The sequence below is a fragment of the Chlamydotis macqueenii genome, chromosome 5 (assembly GCF_036417535.1).
Source record: "Chlamydotis macqueenii isolate bChlMac1 chromosome 5, bChlMac1.mat, whole genome shotgun sequence".
Classification (NCBI taxonomy): Eukaryota; Metazoa; Chordata; class Aves; order Otidiformes; family Otididae; genus Chlamydotis; species Chlamydotis macqueenii.
The window spans coordinates 72,483,654-72,508,447 of record NC_141560.1 but is presented as its reverse complement, the minus strand read 5'-3'; the positions used below and the strand labels follow the sequence as shown (position 1 = coordinate 72,508,447).

At 53.8% G+C, this 24,794-nt stretch overlaps 1 protein-coding gene and 1 long non-coding RNA gene across 9 annotated transcripts; one reads left to right on the top strand and one right to left on the bottom strand.

Annotated features, from left to right (window-relative positions):
* Nucleotides 1-384: 384 nt before the first annotated feature.
* Nucleotides 385-8,415, bottom strand: LOC147600745 (uncharacterized). 8 transcript variants are annotated; one of them, XR_015258742.1, is made up of 8 exons: nucleotides 8,374-8,394; nucleotides 7,782-7,973; nucleotides 7,435-7,536; nucleotides 6,174-6,319; nucleotides 5,140-5,220; nucleotides 3,217-3,496; nucleotides 3,004-3,104; nucleotides 385-620 (listed from the first exon to the last, which is right to left on the bottom strand). It is a non-coding gene; the product is annotated as an uncharacterized LOC147600745 (long non-coding RNA). The 8 variants fall into 8 exon arrangements; XR_015258745.1 differs by having other exon boundaries at nucleotides 3,217-3,469; nucleotides 6,230-6,319; nucleotides 8,374-8,393; XR_015258744.1 differs by lacking the exon at nucleotides 5,140-5,220 and having other exon boundaries at nucleotides 3,217-3,469; nucleotides 8,374-8,392.
* A 12,036-nt stretch (nucleotides 8,416-20,451) lies between these two features.
* On the top strand, nucleotides 20,452-24,488 carry MPEG1 (macrophage expressed 1). The gene has a single exon (XM_086749699.1). The coding sequence runs from the start codon at nucleotides 20,491-20,493 to the stop codon at nucleotides 22,651-22,653; it is 2,163 nt and encodes a 720-aa protein (XP_086605825.1). The 5' UTR covers nucleotides 20,452-20,490; the 3' UTR covers nucleotides 22,654-24,488.
* The last annotated feature ends 306 nt before the right edge of the window (nucleotides 24,489-24,794 follow it).

Sequence of the window (24,794 nt, the reverse complement as noted above, 5' to 3'; positions counted from 1 at the left end):
CGGCTGCTGCGCTCCTCGGGGCTTTTTCCGAGACCCGCCGGTCCATTGCCCGGCCCCGCTCACCTTCTCCATCGCTGCAGGCGCAGCCGCAGCCCGGCGGCGCTCGGCGACCGCTCCACGCCCCCCGTGGCTCGCACTGGCCCCTCCACGGCCACCCGGGGCAGGGCAGCACCAGCCCCTCCAGCAGCACCCACCCCTTTACAGGGAGGGGCCGTCTCCATCACCCTCACTGCCCGCACCTGGGGCTCCTCCAGCCCCAGCCCACAGCTGGAGCCCGGCAGGAACTGGGGGCCATCGCCTGACCCCCACACTGCATCACCTCCTCCCCTGGGCTCCTCACAGCCCCTGGCCCCATACAAAGGGAGCAGAAACGCAGCCATGAAGTCAAAGGAGACAGCGAGTGTTTATTCAGTCACGCACATAAGTCCGAGCAGCGAGTCTGCTCTGGAGCTTGCAGCCTCTGATCCCCGCTCCATGTCCCCAGGACACCTTGGCAGTCATTCCAGGAGCCACGCTTGTCGGATCAGTGGGAAACATACGGTCAGTCGGCTGTCTCCTGGAGCACCAGGCTGCTGGGCAGACTTGGAGGCTGCCAAAAACAAAGAGCAGGGTGCAGAACACTACAAGAGAAAAGAAAAGAGGTAGCTTGCCAGATAGGGGGGTGTAGTGAGAAAGCACGAGGCAGGGAACAGGATAGCGAGAAAAGGATGGGGACAAGGAGCCTGACAGAGGTGGGCAAAGAAGCAGTGGAGAGAGAGGAAAAGAGGCAGCAGAAAGAGGGAGAGGGAGCAGAACAGAGACCAACAAAGAAGGATGGGGAGCAGGATGGAGATGCAGGAAAAACCTGAGCTGGGCAGCATGACAGGGAGGGAGGTAAAGACAACTATACACAGGAAGCCAAAGCAAGAGAGTGATGGAGAAAGATAAAGCCATAACAAGAACAGGGCAGAGAGGGAGGAATGAAACAACAGGGACAGGGAGCCAGGATGTCAAATGTTGGACAAAAAAGCTGAAAGCAAGGGGACAACACAAAACAAACCATACAGCTATATGCTAGAGGGCAGAGAGGGAAGAATTAAGAAATAGGGACAAGGAGCCTGAAAAAAAAGACAGAGCTGGAGAACAAATGCATACAGAAAGAACAGGGGCGGAATTGAAAATCAGGTGCATCGGGGAGCCAGAGACGGCAAGCTGGATAAAGGAGAAAAGCGACAGGCTAGAGGGCACAAAGGGAGGAAATGGAAAACCAGAGACTGGGAGCTGGACAGAGAGAGAGGCAGAAATTAAATGGGCAAGTGCGACAGGCCACAGGGCAGAGAGGAAGCAATGGATAAATACGGACAGAGGACCAGACAGAACACAATGTGAAATAATAGGAACAGGACCAGCCTACAGGGAAGAGGGAAGAATTAAAAAACAGGGACTGGGAAGCTAGACAGAGTGACATGGAGAAACAAAAAAATATCAGTGACGGCTTACAAGACAGATAGGGAGCCGCAGGCAGAGAGAGATGGAGGGGAAACAATCAAATAGCGTGCAGCTGCAAGACAGAGAATGTAGAATTTAAACTGAGCATTACAAGCAGGTGGGCTAGCTTTGTGGATTTAGCCCCTAGCACCCATCACTGTGCAGAAATTACAGAAGTAAATACCTCTGCTCTGTGCGTAAGCCTGGCATACTGCGCACTGGGTAAACAAACCCAGATTTGGGACAGCAAGAGGGATAGGGAGCAGGACAGAGAGATGGAATGGGAAAGGAAAAAATGCTGGAAGGCTGAACAAAGGCAAAGAGAAACAAAGACAGAAAGCAGGGCACGGGAATGGAAGCAAAATAAAAAAGCAATGGCCTGCAGGACCGAGACGGAGAAATTAAAAAACAACCATGGGGAGCAGCACAGAATGACAGAGAGAGAATAAAAGGACAGAGAGCAGGACAGCTCTGGAGGAAAAAAAAATCAACTGTCATGAGCACTGAGAGAGAAAGAGCAAGAAATAAAAAAGATAGTGAGGGAAAGAGAAAGGAAAGAAGAGACACCCAGCTGAACAGGGGAATGCAGTTAGAAAAGACAGGAGAGCAAACGGGACAGAGACAGAAAAACAGAAAATAAAGTGGGAGGAAGCAGGGCAACAGGACAAAACCAGGAAAAAATAGGAGTGAGATCTGGACAAAAAAGGGGAAAAAAGCACTGACCAAGGAAAAGAGACAGAAAGAGGGACAGGGAGAAGGCAGAGAAAAGAAACAGCAGCAGCAGGATGGAGATGGGAAAAAAAACATCAACCTTAGATTGTCAGGAGGACAGAGAAGAACGTGAATACAAGCAAGGATCGGAACAAAGGAACATAGCGAGAAACGACACGACAGGTCACAAGACAGACTGACAGACAAAACACAAAGAGAGAGACTGTGTACTCGTGAGAAGCACAGGGGCTGGAGAAACTTAGATCTTGAAAGGGCTACAAAGGCACATCAACTTAATGAAACAGGCCAGGGAACAGCATGAAGGCCCAGAGACAGCAAGGGATGAACAGGACGGAGTGAGAGGCAGAATGGAAGAAAAACCGCAACACCAAGCAAGACAAAGGATAAAGCAAGAAAGGGAAGGGAGGAGAGAGACAGAAAGGCAGGGACTCAGAGCAGCACATACAAGCACAGGGAGGAAACAAACGCCAGAAAACAGATCAGAGAAACTGCAAAGAAAAAAAGATAAGGATGCAGACCAGCATGAAGGGAAATACAAGTTTAAAACAGTGGGGAAAAGGAAGGAGAGCGAGGAGAACAAGAGCCCTGACAGAAAAAGAAAGGGAGAAGTACAAGAAGAGAGAGAAGGGGAAAGAGAAAGACGGAGAAAAACAGAAAAAGAGAACAAGAAGAGAGATACAGGGAAGCCAAGAAAAATCACAGCAGCGTGAGAAAGAAAAAGGGAAAGAGAGGCAGCTGGGGGAGGGCCAAGGAGGCCCTGAGATGGAGAGGAGGGGAGAAGGGGCCCCGAGGCCTGGGACTCACCGCAGCTCTCGGCGCTCCAGGGAGGGTTTGCCAGTTCAGACCCTTCTTTCTCTGCTCTTCCCTTCCTCTTCTGTCACTCCAGTTGCTTGACTGTCCCCAACCTAAGAAAAGAGGGGGATGCGTTACAGCTCTTATGAGACAAAGCTCCTTAGAAACGCAGCCTCGCTCACCCAGTACTTGACCGTGCCCACTTTTTAAATTATGTGTACAGACCCTGCGGCGCTCTTTGGCGATCTAGCCTGCTGCGGCCTTCAAAACGGGATCTTCCTCACCCAGAGAGGCAGGCTGTCTCTTGCACGCAGCACAGGCAGCTGCCGGTCAGACGGCCTTCAGTTACGTCTTCCGGAATACCGATCCACAGTGACAGGTGGCTGCCTTCGTCCGACCGGACTGTGCACCAGCTTGCGGCTTTGCCACCCCCTTGCCCTTGAGAGAGTGGCTACCTGGAGCGGCTCCACAACCACTGCTGCCCAAAACAGCAGAGGAAAAGGCACTAAAAAGCAACGACAAAGAACAAAGACAAACTGTCAAGACACTAGGAATGACATCGACAGCCTAAAGCATCAGCCAGGCAGGGCTTGCAGCTGACCTTGTGCCGCGGTTTAACCCCAGCCAGCAACTGTGCTCGCTCACTGCCCCCGACCCTGTGGGATGGGGAGAGACTCAGAAAGGTCAACGTGACAACTCTGGTGACTTGAGATAAAAACAGTTTAATATTAAGGAAAAGAAAAACAACCACCACTGGTAAGGAAAAATGGAACAAAAGAAAAATACAGCAAAAGAAAACCCAAGATATGCAACTGATACAAATGAACACACTTGTAAGTTTCTAATGAAAACATTTAGAGTGTTTTCATTTTAGAATGGAAACAATCTCCATAAAAGTTGGGGGTGGGGGGCACTGGGCAAGTTGGGGAACACAGGCAGCGCCCCAAGGATCCCGAGACAGAGGGGTTATGGGGAGGCAGCGCCAAAAAGGGGGGCGTCGAACAGGGACACAAAACAAGAGTGCAGGGCACGCAACGGGCAAAACACAGGGGAAAAAAAACTCACAAGGGAGGAAAACCTCACACGGTGGGGGGGGTGTTTTAGTGAAAAGCATTTGCAAGTGATACAGGGAATTAACGGTCTGCTAAATATTGCTTGATTTAGAAGACTGACTATCTGCATACTGCTTGATTTAGGAGACTGACTGTCTGCTAGACAATGCCTAACAATCCTGTTTGCCTCGAAACTCACTTAAGCTTATCAGGGACTGGTACTTGACAAGAAACTGGTATTCCTCAAGGACTAATATGTCAAGCAAAGGACATGATAACAGGAGTCGTTAAGAAACTGCTGAAATCCCCAAGTGAAAGGAGAGCATGGGTGAATGAAGTTCATCTAGAGGAAGATCAGACCCCTGAAGAAGTAAACGACCACCAGAGACAGATCTGAAATGCTAACGCAAGTGGTTTTTTAATAACCCCGCCTCGCTTATGCACATGTATGTCTGTATTGTGCAATCCTAGGAATGTGTGTACCTGCACCGGATACATTTTTGGTAAAATGTGCTGTCAGTGTGCGTGCTTTTGGAGAAGCAATCCCCCACGCACCCGGTGCCAAATAAACATGCCTGCTTTATAACTCTCTCCGAGTTGTAGAGTTTGATCCACGCGTCAGGAGGGCTGAGAAACACAGAGCGGGACTGCGGGGACGGATACGAGGGAGAGACGGACACGCAAGGACAAGGGGTACGTGTGGGAAGAAAGGTGCGTAAGGATGACCTATAGCAGGGAGTCCACGCAGGACAATCCACAGCATGTAACTCACCCGGCATAACCTGCACAAGATGACCCACACCGGACAATGGACCCACACTGCGTAATCCCCAGCGATAACCCCTCCGTCTCCCACTGGGTCACACCAACTTTCCCCAAATTGAGTGGCTTTTTTTTTTTTTTCCGTGTCCAGAATATACAAATTACTTTCCCATGGCCAGACCATGCTCCAGACCACACCTCATTTGATTTTTCTTGTGTCTGAATATTTAGTTAAAAGACTCCAGAAGGAAAATCGCCCCATCCTTAACGTTTACTTTAAAAATCCATGCGGCAAGTCCCTTAGGAAAAATGCAGTCACGCATCATAGACGTACCTCGTCCTTGCAGACCGCTACGGCTCCTTTCCATCCATCTCGTACTTTCACGGCCAAGGAAAGGGCAACCACGGTGAAACGCTGGCAGCAGACATTCAGCAGAGAGAGGGAAAAACCCCTTAGTTTAAAGCTAGGCAGGAATCTAAGTCTTCCTTTTCGGGTGAGGTTTCTCAGGACTAAAACCACGTGAAGGACAGAGTATTTTGCAGCACCTCTGGTACAGCTGTTGATACCGGCCTTTAAAGCTTTTGCATTTTTCAGACACCCGGGCCTTTTTTTGACTCATTGGCAGCTTTAGTTTCACTCGAACCGCTGTCCTACATACAGGCAGGGGACAGACGCAGATGCCTACATACATTTTCTCAACCCTAAGTACAGCCGAGATCTCCTCACCCTCTATGTGCCAAGTTGAATATTTGTTAGTTAAGGAGCACAGCAACACTTCTGTCCTCGTGAACTGCCTCCGAGCAGAGGAGGGCTCTGGGATTTCCTGGACGCCAGTGCTCCCGCTTTCACTGTCAACTCCGCACGGCCACCCACCGGAAAAAAGGCCTCAAAATAACGAACGTCAGACAATTGCTGCCACACCAAAAGTGCCAGCACTGAAAGCTCGTGCTGCTCCTCGCCAGCCCTTGCCAGCGCCTCTACAGGCCCACAAACATTATCCAGCCTAGAGACTGCATAAAAGGCAGACCGCCCCAGGCTGCAACACTCTTGCCCAGCGTACACTGACCAGTAACGTCTCCCCCTTCACCTTCCCAAGAGAGACTGTTCCCAGGGAGCCCTCTTCCTCCCATCAATTTACTACACCCTCCCTGCAGTTTTCAACCTTGTTCCCTCCTCGGCTGTGGTCCCTCAACTTAGCTCTCAAAGGGCCAGAAATCAGATTCCATCCTCAAAAGAACAACCCCACGCTAACTAAGACGGCGCTGTGCTCGCCCAGCTCCTCATCACCATCTCAAAAAAAAAAAAAAAAAAAAACCCCAAAATAAAACCTACCAAACAGCACCGCCCTTCAACATCACACCACTTACCACCAGTCTCTTCTGTGGCACTCTCCTTCTCAAAAGCGCCGCAGTGCTCTGCTCACCGGCTCCACTCATTGCCAAGAAGTCCGACGCCGCAACTGCCGCTCGTGGTGCTTCAGATGCTGAGAGACGCAAAGCTCAACTTACTTTTTCTGGAGTCTAGGTAGAAAAAAATAGGTGTCATACCAAGCTAACTAGGAAAGTATGTCATGACATGCAATAACATTATCAAAAACTACCTGCTTTAGCTTCCTACAAGAAAACAAATGCTCCAGGGTTACGCTTCATTTCCAGCAAGACCATGCATGCTATCTAACTTCTACCACAGCTACGTTCTGGACAGGGCTGAATGACAAATGTAGCAGAACGTGGTGGCTCGCACACGTGGCCGACAGAGGCACGGAGCTCCTGGCACTGCGTCCTGGTGTCTGCTCTGTCAGGGAGGGCTCAGATGGACCAGCCACTCCTTGCTGGAGGCACCTGCCTGTGATTCACTCCTCAGTCCCCTCCAGCAGCCATGCCCAGGCGGCCCCCTTTACAGCTGGAGGCCCCTCATACAGCAGGGCCAGGGCCAGCCCCACCCTCAGCCTCACTGGACCCATCTGGGGCTGCCCCACCTCCAGCCCCAGCTGGAGCCCATCAGGAGCAGGGGCCCTTGCCAAAGCCCCACAGCACATCACCCCCTTCCCTGTGCCTGTCCTCAGCCATCAGCTCTGCACCCAGGGGCTGCAAACACATCCAGGGGCACAGAGGAGGTCACAGACAGTGAGATACAGAACAGAAAAAAAAAAAACAGTGACAGTACGCAAGACAAAGAGAGAGAGAAAGAAAGATAAGAAAAGAAAGAGAGAGATAGAAAGGCAGAGGCACAGGGCAGGCATGCAGAGGCGCAAAGAAAAGCAGGCCAGAAAACAGGCTGGAGAAATTAGTTGGGGGGAGAATACGGATGCAGATCAGGACAAAGAGATGGAAAAAGGCAAAAACAGCGACGGGCTGCAGGACAGAGATAGAGAACAAAAAAAGGAAGGAAAGGGAGCAGAACAAAAGTGCAGGGATAAAAACAAAAGGAAGCGATAGAACAAGAGATTTAAAGTGAGAGAAAAAGGGTGAAGAGCATACAAGAATAGAGAGAAGAGGAGAGGTAGAAGGAAACAATAACAACAACAAGAAATCACAGCAGCTTGGGAAAGGTAGGGGTCACGGGAGCGGCAGGGAAGGACAGGGACGCACAAGAGAGGAGGCAGAGCCCCAGGGGCCGGGGACTCACCACAGCTCTCACTCCCGGCACTGCTGGGAGAATCTGACAGGTCAGATGCTGCTTTCTGCTTCTCTCCTCTTCTGTAACTCCGACCACTTGGGTGTCCTCCACCTAAGAGAATACGTGGGTGTCTTACAGCTCTTAGACAAAAAGCTTCCTAGACACAGTCTCGCTCGCTCATGCACTACGTGGCCGTACCGTGCTTCAGGTTCCACGTACAGACTGCAGTGCGCACTGGCGGTCTGGCCTGCTGAAGAGTACAAAGTACCTCTCACCCGGAGAGGCAGGCTAGGCTCTCTCTGGCCTGCAGCGGGAGGCAGCTCTGGCTGGCTGGCCTTTGGTTTCTTCTTCTTTACCTTTCTGTGGCCTCTCCAGCTTCAGCTGCAGCAGCTCCTCTCCACAGGCAGTAAGCGCTCCATCCGTTCATTTTCGCTCCCGCACCGCCAGGAGAGCGCGGCCGGGCAGAGACAGCCCACACAAGCCTGAGGCGAGTGCAGTCAACAGCATTCCCAGGGGAGGAACGGACAGCCACAGCCTCGGCACAGCCTCTGGGAGAGGGAAAGAAGAAGCAGCGACCGTTATTACCGCACACGGCCCCTGGCCGGAGCGCCTGCTGCCGCAGGGGATTCTCCAGATACACTGAGGTCCCCCCTCGCAGCCTTCAGGGCAGGGCGTGGCCCGGTGCTACGGGACAGGCTTCAGGGGACGCACCGGAGCGGCGGGCAGCTGCACGGGGCCGGGGGAGGCTCGGGGGGAGCTCTGGCGAGCTGGGGAGGTGCCCGGCGTCTCCGCCCGGGAGGGGGGGCCCCCTCCTGCCCCTCTTCCCTTCTCTCTGCTCTCGGGTCACTCCCCGGGGCTGCCCTCGCCCGGCTCGGCTCCGAGCGGGTGGCTTGAGGCTCCCCGGGCGGGCAGGAGACAGCGCTGCAGCCACGAAAGGGGCTCGCTCACCTCACGGGTGCCCTCGGTACTCACCCGTCACCGCCGCCGGGACCCGCCAGCCGCACACCGCCATGCTGCTCCCGGGCACAGCGCATGCGCAGTCCGAAGTCAGTGCCTGCCAGGAGAAGGGCAGAGCAATGCACATGCGCGGCCGGGGCCCGGCACCCGGGCATGTGCGTTCGGGCGGATGAAGCTGCCAGGAGAAGGGCGGGACAACGCGCATGCGCGCCCGGGGGCCAGCTCCCGAGCATGCGCATTCGGGTGGCTTCAGCTGCCAGAAGAAGGGCAGAGCAATGCGCGGCCATCAACTTTTGGAAGACCATGCTGGGCTTGGGTGTTTGGAAGGAAATTGACTTGAGTTTCCTCTTTTTTTTTTTTTTTTTTTTTTAAGAGAGTGAAAAATCTTGTTGCTGATGACTTCTACTGTCAAGTACATCATCTCTGAAGATCCACTCTGATAGGAAGTTCATAAAATGTAACTTCTTTGAATGAGAAAGATTTCCATTCTGGAAGATCTCTTTCCGACTGAAGTCAAAAGTTACACACTGCAGGTTAAGGAAAAAGGGCATCACTGAAGCAGCACCTCACCAAAACCACATCAAGACTCACTCTTGTCACTAGCGACAAGGCTGCTATCATTTTTTGGGAAGCCTGGGAAAACACATGGAAGCAATGCTGATTTGTCCTGGTTTGTCCACATCTCTTCTTCGACCCTGATTGCTTTTAGTACAGACGCTAGCATCTCAGTAAGGTTTGAGTACTACTACAAAGATATTTTTAAAAGTTATGGACTGAAATAGCATAAAGCTTTTATCATGAAAACAAAGTCTGTTTCTTCTGACCTCTATGAACAGTTTCTTTCCTCTTCTACTACAAAGTTATTTTCACAGTATCATTTAATAGTAAACACACAGAAACAGAAGATTACGCTTTCAGGAAGAGAAAATAAACAGAGGGAAGTAAGTTTTGCATAGGCACAACAGGCTCCAGGACAGACCTTATTTTATTTTTAGTACTTGTGTTAAAATAGTTCATAGAAAAACTACAGGAGAGTTGGCACATTAAGAATGTTAACTTAACCTGTCCACACTACAGGTACCTTCGGAAAAACGCTGACACACCTTGTAGATGTACCTTGTACTTGCAGACCACTATAGATCCTCTCCATCCATCTTGTACTTTCAGGGCAGAAGAAAGAGTGACCAGAGTGAAATGGTGGCAGTCAACATTCAGCTGAGAAGGGAAGAAAAAAAAAAAAAAAAAAAAAAAAACCACAACAACAAACCCAAAACTTTAGCATAAAGCTGGGTAAGAATCTAAAGCTTCCTTTTTGGGGGAAGGTTTGTGAAGACTACAACTGAGCGGAGGAAAAAGTATTTTGCATCACCTTTGGTACAATTGTTGATACCAGCCCCTAGAGCTTTTGCACTTTTTAGAGAACTGTGCCTTTTTTTGACTCATTGGCAGCTTTAGTATCACTAGAACCACTTTCCTAGATACATGCAGGTGACAGACACAGATACCTACACACATCTTCTCAAGCCTACATTTAGCCAAGATTTCCTCCCCCTATACAACCCAAGTTGACTATTTTTGTAGAGCAATCCATCTGTCCTTGTGAACTGCCTTGTTGCAAAAAAGGAATGCTTTTTGTCAGGCCATTTCTCCAAATGGTCAAGATCTTCTAAAACTGCAGTCGTGCCACCAAACCTGCTTAGGGTCCCCTCCCAGCTTTTGACTGTCCTTAGATTTAACAGGCTCATGCTCAATTCCATCTTCCAACAGCAACAAGGTGGCACGCTCTCAGACCTGGAGCACAACTCTACGGATGTCCGCACACACCTCGCTGTTTTGATGAGGAGCCACTGAGCGTCCCTGCGAGCACAGCCGCAGGCACCGCAGCAATTTCACCTACACCAATTTCAACAACCCCGCAGCAGCGACAGCTTCAGAATATTTAGACCAGAAACAAGGGAGAAAAATAAAACAGCTTCATCCTGTGCACAGGAAAGTAGCAGAGATGGAAAAGGGTCACCATTCATAGCACTTACAGAGAACAGGTATTCTCCCTCCACTCCTAAACCCACCTGTCAGCTCTAAACATCACAGCACTGCTGTGGCCACATCGAGAGCAGGGAACAACAGCCCGGCCACTGGGCATTCTCGTGACAGGACACGAGTGGAGGGGCCTGTTTTGCCACACACAACCCCGAACCTCCTGAAAATTTACGTTTACCAAAAATAGCCATTTGGAACATCTTGCCAAACAACATTTGGCAATAAAACTTTGTTATTTATGACACACACAAAAGTTTTTGTTAACTCACTATTTGATTCCTGTTATTGTTCTTCCTCCATAAATTCTACCCGTTGCATTCTACCTGCAGCCAACTTATTCACTACTGGTTCAAGCTTTTAAATGTGCTGGTATTACCAGCACTTTTACACAGCCAAGTAACTTAATTGCTCTTTTAAAATTATCCAAACAAAAATTAAAAAAGAGAAGCAGCAGCAAAGAGCTCTGCACACTGGCACCAGTCTACATTGCAGTCAAAAAAAAAAAACAAAAAAAACCCACACCACAACAAAACAACCCAAAACTCCACACCAAACCACATCACATACCAAAAAAAAAAAAAAAAAAAACCACCAAACCAGAAATCATGACATTGTATCTTTTTTTTTTTCTTTTCGAGCTCATCTCTGTCTCGGCACATTGTCTTGTCAGAGCATGAAGTCCAGATGTCCTGTATCTCGATGACATTTGCATGCAATTAATACATGTTCTCAAATAGTCCAGATCTGTAAGACTGGCATTATTTTTGTGGTTTTAATAATCATAACTCCATCTTACCAACTTACTTATAAATTTGTAAGGAAACTAACTTTTAAACACAGTCTCTCCTTGAGGAAGAAAATAATGATTCAACGCTCCCAACCACGCGGGAGTGGTGGGGAAATTGAAGAAAGTGAAGACAAACAGCAGCAACATTAAGTGAAATTTGGCTTTAATTCTGATGACGTACTCAAGCGACTCTCCAAGTCTACACCTCAGTCCTAAGAATAAGCAGTCCTTTTTTGGAAGGACAAGATTTTTTTTTTACTTAAAAGTCCTAAAATGAAGACTCCGCTGAATACAATGTGGATTGAGCCACAGGACAACATGCCATAAAAAATAAAATCCAAATAAAAATCAGGTTCAAATATCAGTTTCCATCATGTTTCATTCATCACATTCCTACTATCACCTAGCTGCTCAAAAATTAACCACACTGACACCAATATTACTAAAAACCGAGTTACACGTATAAAAATAAAAGGCTATTTCCACCTTGCCCATAACATCAGTGTGAAACAACAGGAGAGAGCACTTGTCCCTAAAGCAGGTAACGGGCAGCTCTTACAGCAGATGAAAGTTCATTCCTTTACCTGAAAGGAAAACATTCGTAACTACCAACGGGCCAATTCAGAAATGAGGCGCATGCTCTCTTACCTGCAGTTTCCACCAGCTTTTCCGCACCGGCAGCAAATTTGCCTTTTCCACGAGTTTGATGTGGAGCATCTGTGGTGCCCGAGCTCACAAGTGTTTCTCCCCGCTCCCCCAGCCCCACACGCGTGTGACCCCCTGGGCAGCACGGGCAGTCAGCCACGCGGGATTTGCCTCACCTGACGCAGAAGGCGACACTGGGAAAAGAGGAGGCGAAAAAGAGAGCGGCAGAGGCTGCCCGGCCCCACGAGGAGCAACCGGGGACGGGACGGGGCTGCCCCTGCTTCCCCCCAGCCGGACACGGGCTCGGCCCCAAAACCCCCCGAGGACCCCGGGGCAGCGCTCGGCCTGAGGCCGCTTTCCCCGGGAGGGCAGAGCCCGGCCCCGCCCGCGGAGGCCCCAACCAGGGGACCCCCCACCCGAGACCCGCCGCACCCGCAGCCCCTCACCCGCCCCGGCGCGGCTGCAGCTGCCCCACGGCCCGGAACGGGACGGCACCCAGGAGCCGATCCCGCCACCGCCCCTCTAGGACCGCGCTGCCGCTTCGGCCCCGGGCCCGCCCTCTCCCGGACCGCCCCCGCCCCGCCCTCTCCCGGACCGCCCCGCAGCCCCTCACCCGCCCTCTCCCGGACCGCCCCGCAGCCCCTCACCCGCCCTCTCCCGGACCGCCCCGCAGCCCCTCACCCGCCCTCTCCCGGACCGCCCCGCAGCCCCTCACCCGCCCTCTCCCGGACCGCCCCGCAGCCCCTCACCCGCCCTCTCCCGGACCGCCCCGCAGCCCCTCACCCGCCCTCTCCCGGACCGCCCCCGGCCCCGCCCCGCCCTCTCCCGGACCGCCCCCGGCCCCGCCCTCTCCCAGCCCCGCCCTGCCCGCCCCCGGACCGCCCCCGGATACGGCGAGGCGGGGCAGGACGGAGGGCTGGAAAAAGTAGAAAACTGAAGGGCAGAGAGAGAAAGAAAGGTGCAAAGAAAAGGACAGAGAGGGCAAGAGCGGCAGCGACGAGGAGCCCTGCAGAGATGGAGCAAGAGAGCGCAGGGCCGCGGAGCAGGCCGGGGCGGGGGAAGGGGAGGAAGAAGAAAGGAGCGATGGTGACAGGGCGCACACAGACAAGGGACGGGCAGGGAACAGGACAAAGGGCGTGAGAAATAAAGAAAGGGTCATCTCTGTTCCAAGAGACCAAGAACGAAAAATAAAACAAACAGCACCGGGCTGGAGGAAGACAGAGGAAGAGAGAAAAGGGCCAGGGAGCAGGACAGAGGAGCACAGAAAGGGAATCAAGGGAGAGCCAGCTAGACAGGGAGGTACAGCAAGAAGCGACCAGACAGGTAGTGGGACAGAAAAATAAAGACAGAAAAAAAACGGGACAGGGAGCAGGACAGAGGTGCAAAAAGAAGCATTGGGGCAGAAGGATAGAAAGATAAAAGAGACAGAAAGAAGGGAGATAGGGGGTGAGAGGGGAGAAGGACAAGGAGCAGGACACATTGTCAGATAAAGATAGGGACAGGGAGCAAGACAAGATGATACAGAGAAAGAAAAAAGGGACAGGGAGGCAGGATAAAGTGAAAGACAGGCAAAACCAAGAGACAGGTAGCAGGACAGAGATGGAGGGGGGAAAAGCCTAGGACAGGCAGCAGGACAGATAGATGGAGAAGGAAAAAAACAGCACTGGGCAGAAATGACATAAGGAAAAAAAAAAAAAAAGTGACAGGGAGCAGGACAGAGTGACAAAGAGGGGGGAAAAAAAAAGCCAAACAAAGAGGGAACCAGTCAGAGAAACTGAGGGAAAGACAAGAAGGACCGAGAAAACAAGAGAGATAGTTAGAGGGGTACGGAGAAGAACAGAGAGGTGGAACGAGAAAGGAAAAAACAACGAGATGCAGAACAAAAAGACAAGGACAGAGAGCAGGACAAAGGGAAGGAAGAAAAAAAAATAGCAGTGGGCTGCAGAACAGGCATGGAGGAATTTAAGAAAATAGACACAGGGAGCACAACAGGATGACAGAGAGGAAAAAAAAGAACAGAGAGCCAGACAGCACTGGAGGAAAAATCCAACTGTGATGGGCAGTGAGAGAGAGAGATATGGAGAAAGAAAAAAAGAAAATCAGAGGAAGAGAGAAAAGAAAGACGGGACAGACAGATGCACAGAGCAATACAGTTAGAAATGGTGGGAGAGGGAATGGGACAGAGAGAGAAAGACAGAAAAGATAGTGAGAGAAAGCAGGGCAGAGGGACAACAAGAGAAAAGAAAAAAAGGGACAGGGATCTGGACAGAGATAGGAGAAAAAAGCAGCACGGGCAGAGGAAAAGAGACAGAAAGAGCAACAAGGAGCAGGGCAGAGAAAGAAAAATCAAGGTAGCAGCATAACGGAGGTGGAGAAAAATCCCGGGATGGTCACCAGGACAGAGAGGAAAATGAATATGGGCAGAGAGCACAACAAAGGCATATAGAGAGAAATGTCATGACATGAGACAGCCCCGCACCAGCCAAAGGGGCTCCCTCACCTCACTGCTGCTCCTGGCCCCCACCCGCCCCCGGGCAGCGCCCCCCGCACACCGCCCTGCCGGCTGCTCTGTCCCTGTGCGGGGCCGGCGCTGCAGTTCCGCGCTTTGCGCGCCGAGCGCCCGCCGGCAGCGCGCACGTGGGGCGGCAGCGGCGTTTCCTTACCGGGAGGCAGCAACGAGCGCGGCGGCACCGCATCGCCGGTACGGGCGGGCGGCGGCGAGCAGCACGGCGGCGCCTGCGCGGCTCACCTGCAGTACCGGGTTTGCTTCGCCAGGCGGCAGCACTGAGCACGGCGGCACCGCGCCGCAGCATGGCACGGCCGGTACGGGCGGGCAGCAGCGCGCCGTCCCACGTGCAGTACCGGATTTGGTCGCTGCGCGGCAGCAGCGCCGCGCCTGGAGTTTTCCCAGCGGGAAGGCCCGCCCGCCCCCCGAGCCCGGGGTCAGGCCTTGGGGGAGCCTGCACCCTCCAACCCCCCTGCTTGGTGGGGCAGGGAAAAAGCCGTGTGCGAGCTGGGAGCCCCGCGGGGGTGGGACAGAGCCCCAGCAGGGAAGTCCAGGGGGGCCTGGCTACCTGTGTGCTCCCGCTATGGGAGGCAGCCCTGCTGCCGGGCCAGTGCTCTCACCTGATGGGTGAGCTCCAGCCTGGACAAACTGCTGTGCAGCTGCCTCCCAGAGGCGGCTACAGGTACACAGAAAGGCATCTGGTCCCTAAAGCTGCCTGGGAAGTTCTGTGAGCCCTGGCACAGGGCTAGGACCCAGAGGACACTGCAGTGCTGGGGGCTGCAGGGAGCCACTCTTGGGGAAGGCTTGGGTCACAGGTCAGGTTGAGCCAAAGGACCTGCCCCGCCGGGTGTAAAACCCATCTGGCTGCAGAAGGAGCTGATGATCTGTTCCTGCCACTGTCCCATCTGGGCGTGAGGCAGTCCAGGCTTTGGGGTGAGGCTGACCCCATGCTACATCTCTCTCAGGCTCTTGGAGGGATTCAGTCTCTCAGGCGAGCTAGAAGAGCAGCAGGTAGGGACACCTCGGTGACATCACAGCCCTGCATCACACCAGCACTCCACCCCACTGTGGGTATCAGCCTGGCACTGCAGTCACCCAGAGCAAGGGCCCCAGGGCTTTGGGCATCCTACTGTAGCACACCAGCAGCTTGCCATCCTTCTGAGCAGGTCAGGGATCTCAGTCCCAGAATTACAGATGGGCTGAGATTGGCAGGAAAACAAGCTGATCGACCCCTCCCTGCTCAACTGGGTCACCTGGAGCCCAGGACCACATCCAGGTGGCTTTTGAATAGCTCCATGGAAGGAGACTCTACAAGCTGCCAGGGCAGCCTGTGCCAGTCACTCAGTCACTGTCATAATGGAAAAGGGTTTCCTGATGTTCAGAGTCACCTGCATTTTGGCCTATGGCCATTGCAACAGTGGCTTTTCCCCAAGTGCAACATTTGAGCTTGGGCAGGACAGGGTGCCCCTGCCAGAGGCTCCTCCATCCAGGGTCACAGAGATGTCACTCAGGGTCTCCAGGCTGGGTGAGGCTCAGTTCCAGCTCTATTCTTAATGTATCATCATTAATCTAGATACAAAAGAAAATACAGACTGTTTTGGTAGCTTCTGTGAGGGAGCAGCAAAGACCAGCTGCTCCCCAAAGGATAGGGATGGCCAGGAGGCACCCCAGCACCAGCAGTACCCTCACTGGTAGGGTGCAGTCCCACAGGACCTGAGCACAGTGGGCAAAGCCAGGGCGGGTAACTGGGTCCATTGACGGCCACAGCAAGGGGTGAACCGAGTCCAGGGTCCATCAGGAGCGTGGGGCTAGGGGTAAGCCACAACATACACCCAAGGGGTCCACCCAGGAGAGAAGCTGCCTACAGCACAGATGCAAAGCAGCCATCCAGGAGACAAGGCTGCAGAGGAGCACAGCTACAACAGAGCTGAGAGGACAGAGGGCTCAGGGCTGAGCACAGCTGGGACTCCTGTGGGGTGTGGGGCCAGGTGAGGCTGCTCAGGGAAATTAAAGCCTATTAATGCCCTCCAGTTTCTGACAACTTTAAAATCAGTCTAAAAGTCAGTTTACACTGAATAAGCTCATTTATTACTCCCTTTCAATAAAGCAAGTGAGCTTACAGAAAACAGTGCCATTCCACACAGTCTGTAGCTAGATGACTATTATCCAGGGAAATACAATCTGAAGTTACCCTTCCTGAGATCTTCATGGCTTTAGAGCTACTCCCCTTTGCTCAAAAAACACTCAGAGGGAAAAAAAAAAAAACAAACAAACAAAGCATACCATGCAACCAGAAATAATGCTGATGACTACTTCACTGAGAAAAATACAGTTTTGATCAACATGAAGAAAAGTTAAACGCCCTGAGCAGAATTATCCGATATTGATTTCCCACCCATAATAACAGGGTTCAGGCACTGAGCAAGCCTGGCCTTATGGGTGCCAGAATCGCCCAGTGATTCCTACCTGGTTTCTCTTTCCTTCTTCTCTGAAGCTGGGAAAGCCCCTGTAAAGCCAAGTAAGCAAAGATGTAGGAACAGCCACAGCCAATACCTTTTCAAGAAACATTCTCCAGAAGAGCATGCTGGAGGTATCTGTGCGCCTCACCCGCCACAAGTGCCTCCAGCAGCCACAAAACCACACCCCCAGAGAGCTGGCTGCTGCGGGAAGGGGGTGTTACCGGCCCATTAAATGGTGGCACTCACCTGCAATTAGACCTGCTGGGAAATGTCCTCACAAAGGGGATAATTAGCACACCCTAATTGTTCCCACTCCCTCTAGTGCTATAAGGGTATTGCTAGAAAATGTCATTTTACTCTGCCCAGGAAGACAGTCTCTGAGTGCTTAAAGACTGTTTTCTACACCTTCAATGCTGGAGGTTGCATAAGCAACATGGGACAGAAAGAGAAAAAACCAGTGAGTTATAATTATGTTAATGTAAGAGCAGCTTAAAGCACTGGTCTGCATCAGGTGGGGCCAGGAACAGAAATAGCCAAAGCTGGCTCTGGGAGCACAGAGGCCAGGCAAGACCCACTCACTTCTCCCATCTGGCCTTGCCCCACCAAGTGCCGTCACTGGTCCCAGCGGCGTGCTGAAACTGTCCTCAGAGTCCTCCTGGGCTCCTCGCAGCTTTTGCATCTTTCTGCTGGGGAACAACCTGATCCGTCGAGATGGTCTAGAGCGCCCTAAGAATTTCAGATCACTTGTGGCAAAACAGGTTGCAGCTGGCTTTCAGGAGAAAGGGCCCTTCTCCCTGAAGGTGCCTTGAGTTTGGGTCTCTCTAGGAGGCAGGTCTTGACACTGGATTGAACCACCATCTTAATGCAGAGACGTTAATTAAAACAAGCAGCCAGGACCACACTTAAAACCACTCAAGTCATACCTGCCTCTGCACGGCCCGAGTTTCTGCTTTGTCTCTTTCATTTACCAGCGTACATGCCAGGCATAGAGCTTGCAAAATTGCTCAGTCCTGCTTTCTGCACAGAAATCCACAAATTTGGCTGCCTCCTCTACCAACTGCTTGGGAATAAAACTGAAAAACCCCACACAGTTGATTTTGATGGCTTTTAAACTTGCATTTCTCCATTTCTCATTGTGACAAGATTCTCCAAGCTTTGCCTAAAAATAAAATATCATTGAGGACAAAAGGGTTGTTTCTTGTAAAAGTATCCTCTCCCTCTTCAGGTTTCTGCACAGTCAAGAAAAGCTTAAATATCTATATGTGTGGGTGGGCGTATATACTCTCTCTGTATATGTATTTATTGACATGATATGGACACAGTTTTTCGTCGCTCCTAAGCAATTTCCATGCTTCGGTGACGAGCAGTGATCCAAGCCAGCAGCCAGCCAGCACGTGCACTGGCGGCCATAGGATACCCCATGCTTTTCTGGTTTAAGGTCAGCCTGGGGTGATCCTGCCAGCACTCAGGCTCACATCGCTTAGTGGTTACAATCTGTGAGTTTTCTGTTCACTGCGTAACCATCTCTAATTCCTCCCACCGGGAACTTTGCTGCAAACTGATTATTTATTAGTATCCTTTGGGCGTTTTTCTAAGGTCACCTGCTTTTTACAGCCAGAGCACTGAACAGCTTTGCCTTCCCAGCCTAATTTATTCTTGGCTTCCCCATCCAGGGAATGAGCAGCAGGACGATGGCATATAACACCCCACGGCAGGGAAGGGGTGGCAGAAGTCAGATCTGGCATCCAGCACCCAGAAGCAGTACCAGAAATGTTTTCCATTGCCTCCATCCATCCATCCCAGGCCCTGCCGATTTGGGTTCCATCAGCACTGTGGCTTGCTGGGAGCAGCATATCCACCCCTCGCCCTAGCCCCAGGCGTTTAATGGCTCTGCTGGTTTTGGAAGGAGGTCTAAACTGCATTTCCTTCTCCTGCTTCAGCACCTGCAGCTCTGCTGCTGGCCCTCCTCCCTCACTTCCCCTTCCTCACCCTCTGGATGGTGGCAGCAGCCCTGCCCAGAGCAGCACCCACCGAATGGCGAACATGGCTTGTTCTCCAGCTGTGGCATTTGCTCATTCCCCATGGCAGTCAGAAAGGAAATTTTTATTTTCTTTTTTTTAACCTCTCAGCTGGGTGCAGCAGACAGGTTTTGCCTTGCTCTGCCACATCTCGTTCACTGTGGGACGAGATGGCTCGCAGCAGCAGGCACAGCACAGGGAAGCCCTGGTTTCCATTTGGGAGCTGCTCCTGCATGGTGGAGAGCCACAGCAGATCTTGTCTGCCCCATGAGGCTTCTCTCTTCTGATCCCAGAGGCCACAGCTATCACCAGCCATGGCTCTCCACCGGGGGCCACCACTTAGGCTTAGAAGTTGGGTGGCAGTGAAACCTCAGGCTAGATTTTGGGTGAGGCGACCTCACAGCCTGCTCTGAAATGCAGATGGCTCCAGCTTGGTGTGGGAGCCTCCAGCACCAGGCTCCCCACAGCAGGGTTTTCCAGCTACTCCAGGGCCCAAGCCCCACACTGAGGCCAGCAAGGCCATCCTCGATGGTGTTCTTGCCATCCCTTCCACCTCGCTCCTGGTGTTATCCTGGCAAAAGCACGTGTGTCTATGCCCCGCCCCCCCCACTCCATCACAGCTCTCGCTTCAGGCTCATCCTGTGCCAGAACTGTCCTGCAAAGAGGAACTAACCAACAGAAATAGCAGAAGTGAGCCTGTCCATATGGAAAGAGTAACAGCTTTCACAGCAGAAGCTGCTTTAACTGTTTAGTCCCCAAAATCTGCAACAGCTGCCCCATGCTGCTGAGACTGGGGCCCAGCCACATGCCAGCATCCCTTGGCAGAGTCGGCTCAGTACTACTGGGACCAGCTACCCTTGGGGACCAGCAATCCCGAGCAGGAGGTGCTTTTCCCAGCTGGGGGCACTGCAGACCCTGGGGGGAGGCTGCACAGGGCCCTAACGTAGATGTCGGTATGGAGGACAGGGACACCTACACCATGGACTGGCCCCTGAGGGGGGACCTCCAAACCCACCAGTGCCTGCACCAGGGTCTCAGGCAGCCTCTTCCCCAAGAGAGAAGGGAGACCATCATCACACTGTCCCCCACGCTGAAACCACACTGCACCAGCTCCCCACTTCCTCTCCTTGCCTTTGCTGCGGAGGAAAGCCTTGGAGTCATCAGCAAAAGCCCACGTGACCAAGGCCAGATCTCATGCCGTCATGTGAGCGGGACCCCAAGGCCAGGGACAGGTCCCTTGCGTGGCACGAGGGAGCCAGGCCCACCCAGGGGCAGGGGGGGACTCATCTAGGGGAGTCACGCAAGCACTGACCAAGGGAGATTCACACGGTGAAATTCCCTGGGCACAGGGAAGAGCTGAAGGAGAGATTTCTCCCTGTCCCATCCCAAGCAGAGCAACTTTCATGGGGAGAGGGAGCTTTCGCAACAGGGAGGCCATAAGCTCGGGGCACCTCTACTTTCTGTGCCCCACCCACTTGTCTCAGGTCCACTCACTCATTTCTCACATTCATCAGTTTCACTTCTCCTTTCCGTTTTGTTTATTCAACACCCAAAAGGAGGAACCACGCAGCAGCTGCACCTCCAGCCAGCTCATTTCTCCAGCTGCCACCTTGCTGCTCAGACGTCTGGTGAGGGCTCTGTACCACTTCAGCCATGGGCTGGGTGTTTTGGGGGGTCCTGCTTGCCTGGGTGTTGGTGGCTTGGGTGAGAGGGGCTGAGCAGTTCCAGGAGCTGGCCTCCTCTGCGGGGTTTCCAGACTGCCAGAAAGCCCTGAAGCTCCCGAGTCTGGAAGTCTTGCCAGGTGGGGGCTGGGATAACCTCAGGAATTTGGACATGGGCAGAGTTATCAACCTGGGCTACTTGCTGTGCAAGACCACAGAAGATGGATCTTATATCATCCCAGATGAGATCTTCACTATTCCTCGCAAGCAGAGCAACCTGGACATCAACTCTGAGATCATTGAGTCCTGGAAAGATTACCAAAGCATCACCTCTGCGTCCATCAACCTGGAGCTGTCCCTCTTCTCCTCCATCAATGGCAAATTCTCCTCTGACTTCCACCGGACCAAGACCCACCAAGTGAAAGACCATGCTGTCACCACCCGAGTGCAAGTCAGGAACCTGGTTTACACTGCCAAGATCGACCCAGGGGCAGTCCTGGACAAGGGCTTCAAGAAGCAGCTGCTAACAATTGCCAGCCACCTGGAGAACAACCAGACACGGATGGCTGATTTTCTGGCTGAGGTGCTAGTGCTTAACTATGGCACCCATACCATCACCTCCGTGGATGCTGGAGCCAGCTTGGTGCAGGAGGATCAGATCAAGGCAACCTTCCTGAAGGACAGCTGGGCCACACGGAGTGCTGTCACTGCCTCGGCTGGCGTGGCCTTCCACAGCATCATCAGTGTGAAAAACGAGGAGTTCCTGGGCATCAGCTCTGGCTTCACTAAGCAGTATCTGGAGAACCGCACCAACTCCAGGGTAGAGAGCATCGGCGGGACCCCCTTTTACCCAGGCATCACCCTCAAGACCTGGCAGGAGGGGATCAAAAACCAGCTGGTGGCTCTTGACCGCTCAGGGCTGCCCCTGTACTTCTTCATCAACCCCAGCACCTTGCCAGAGCTGCCTAGCCCCACAGTGAAGAAGCTGGCCAGGCGAGTGGAGATGGCTATCCGCCGCTACTACACCTTCAACACCTACCCAGGCTGCACTGACGCCACCTCACCCAACTTCAACTTCCATGCCAATGCCGATGATGGCTCCTGCGAGGGTGCCATGACAAACTTCACCTTCGGAGGAGCCTTCCAGGAGTGTGCTGGGCTGGCCGGCCCTGACACTGGCACGCTGTGCCGGGGGCTGGAGCAGAGGAACCCACTCACTGGGGCTTTCTCCTGCCCCACCACCTACACTCCAGTGCTGCTGAGCGTGCAGGAGCGGGAGGAAGGCCACAGTCATCTGGAGTGCCACAACAAGTGTATCCTGGGCATCTTCTGCCACCGTGAGTGCCAAGATGTCTTCTGGCTCTCCCGCGTGCAATTCAGCACCTACTGGTGCGCTACAAGTGGGTCAGTGGGCCCAAGCTCGGGATACCTCTTCGGGGGGCTGTTCAGCACCCGCAGTGCCAACCCCATCACTGGTGCCCAGTCCTGCCCCTCAGGGTACTTCCCACTGAAGCTCTTCGATGAGCTCAGGGTGTGCGTGAGCCAGGATTATGAGGGGGGCAGCCAGTACGCGGTGCCCTTTGGGGGCTTCTTCAGCTGTCAGGCAGGGAACCCCTTGGCGAGGGGGCACCAGGGCACTGCCGAGGACCCTCATGCCAAGAGCTGCCCCCCAGGCTTCAGCCAGCACTTGGCGCTCATCAGCGATAGCTGCCAGGTGGACTACTGCGTCCAGGCTGGCATCTTCACAGGGGGCTCGCTGCCACCTGCCCGCCTGCCACCCTTCACCCAGCCCCCCACCAACCTGCCAGCCATCGACACTGTGCTGGTGAGCAGTGGGGAAGGGGACAGCGCCTGGGTCAGGGACAAGCAGAGCCGCACATGGCGGCTGGCCCAGCCAGAAGAGATCCGTCACGCGACCGAGACGGTAAGGGGCTGGGGGCTGACGGGGGGTGAGGTGGTTGGCATCACCGCAGCAGTCCTGCTGGGGCTGGCCACCATCCTGACGATGGTCTGCTACAGCCGCCGGAGGTACAAGGCGAGGGGTTATCGCTCAATGGGCGAAGGGGACAGCCTGGCCGCTGTGAGCCCTGAGGACAGCACTGTGCTGAGCGTGGGCGAGGCGTACCAGCAAGAGCCAGAGGGGCTGATGGCATGAGTGTGTGCTCGCCCCCGCAGTTGCCAGGCGATGCCTTGTGCCCCAAACCCAGGCAAAGCCTCCTGCCCACCCCCCGTTTCCAGAGGTAAAGCTGCATAGCACCACCATTCCCCTGCCCCTCACCCCCTGGAGCTGAGGGTCCCTGTCCTCACAGAGGCCCCAGGCTCACCCCTCTGTGGGGCGACACATCCTCTTGCCCTCCACCAGATCCCCAAGCTCCAGCCTCAAGCACCTGGCAGGCTCCACAGCCTTCAGACAACCCTCTTCCACTGACCTCAAAGGCAAACTCCCAGGGCCAGCCCATCATCAGGATGCACCACGATATCCTTCTGTCAGCCCCTGCATCTCCCCCCCTCCAACCAGTCTGGGGGGTCTGCTCCTTCAGAGAAAACCTAGTTTCCCCTCCACTGCAAGCCATGCCCCAAAACCAAGAAAGGGGACCCAACGCCCTTCTAACAAGCCTCTGGGAGAAGGAAATCCTGAGCACAGCCATCATCTTCCATCCAAGCTGCCCCCCAAAGCCAGGGGAAGCTGTGCAACACCCCCCCACACCTTCTCCAGCACACAGGGACACCAGCAAGACTCAAGCGTGTCCACGGTGGAGACTTGCTACTTGTAAAGACATTGGGTCAGGACGCACGCTGGCGCTTGACTCCTGGCAACAGACACGCAGCCCTCCACACCCAGAGAGCCCGCCCAGCTACCGCAGGCACCCAGGGCCAGCGCAGACACCAGGAACGCCTCCCCTCGCGAGAAAGGAGGGACGGAGGGGCCCCACGGAGACATACGTGGGGTTAGTCACTGATTTCTGCCCACTGTAAGCGGAGGGCAACACCTGTCCCCGTGTATATCTATTGCCATAGATATACACACGCATGCACAGAGGTACGGATCAGTTTTATTTCAACCTGCAACTAATTGCTTAGGCAACATGGCATTAAAAAAAAAAAAAAAAAAATCGTGTTGCTAAAGGACTCGATCACCTCAAGAGCCATCAGGCCGGCACCTGGGGAGGGTGGGGGGACCCTCTCCTTCCTCTCCCAGATCACAGGAGAATTTTGCATAGCTCCAGCCAGGCTCTTCTGCAGTGGGGGAAGCCTGGGGCTCAGGTGGAGGAGAAAGCACACTGCAGCAGCTACCCTGCCCGCAGAGCCACCAGAAAAAGGAGTTTTCCTGGGGAAATAGGTTCTCCCTTGAGGTAGAAAATAACATCCCATGCTAAAGACAGCTGGGGAGAAACTGGTACAAAAGGGCATCAGGGGGATGAGGGGGTGCCTCCTCGCTCACCTGGCCACACAGACGATGACAGACAGAAGACAACAGACAGGCCAGGCCGTGCAGGGACAGCGAGCGTCCTCTGCCATCCGCTTTATTTACTCCCATCCCCACTCCTCCGTGGGGCTGCTGGCTGGAGACGATGCACCCCCCAGGCTGGGGAGAGGAAAAACAGGGACAACAGAACGATGCACAGCAGGACAGGTCCCCTTCCCACACCGCCATCCCCTGGGACAGAGAGCAAGGTGATGCCCACAGGAAAACCAGAAGGGCAATGCAATCAAACAGGCTAGAAGGCCCCAGCCCCCACTCAGGGAGCAACAGTGCAGGGTGGGGAGCAGCCTGGGCAGTGGCGGGTGCTGCCTCCAACCCCACTCTCCAACCCCGGGGGGTCTTGTGGGACAGGGGCATGAGCTCAGTCAGCCCCCAGCAATGGGGAGAATGCCCCCAGGGCAGCCCCCAAAGCCATGGGGACTCCCTGGCACCTCGTCACAGATGGCTCCGAGGGACCCTGTGAAGTTCCCGAGGGGCTGGAAGGGACCCCAAGATGCTATGCAATGCCCTCGCCGCCCCCCCATCACCCACACTCCCCTCCCCATGCCAACCCCCCCTCGCCCCAGCCCAAAACCGCTGCACCAACCCACCGCCAGCCAGCCACCTCCCACCCCTCGCCCCCTAGGGCCTCCCTAGGGCGCTCTGGGGATGGTACTGGGACCCAGCAGGAAGGGGAACAGCTGCCACCCACACTTGTGCCTCCCCACAGGGACCCACAGGTGACAGCCCAACCACGGGGCACTGGCCACTTCTGGGGGGCTTCCCCACAGCAGGGGAGCGGTGCTGCCCCTGTCCTGTCCCATCCCGCACCT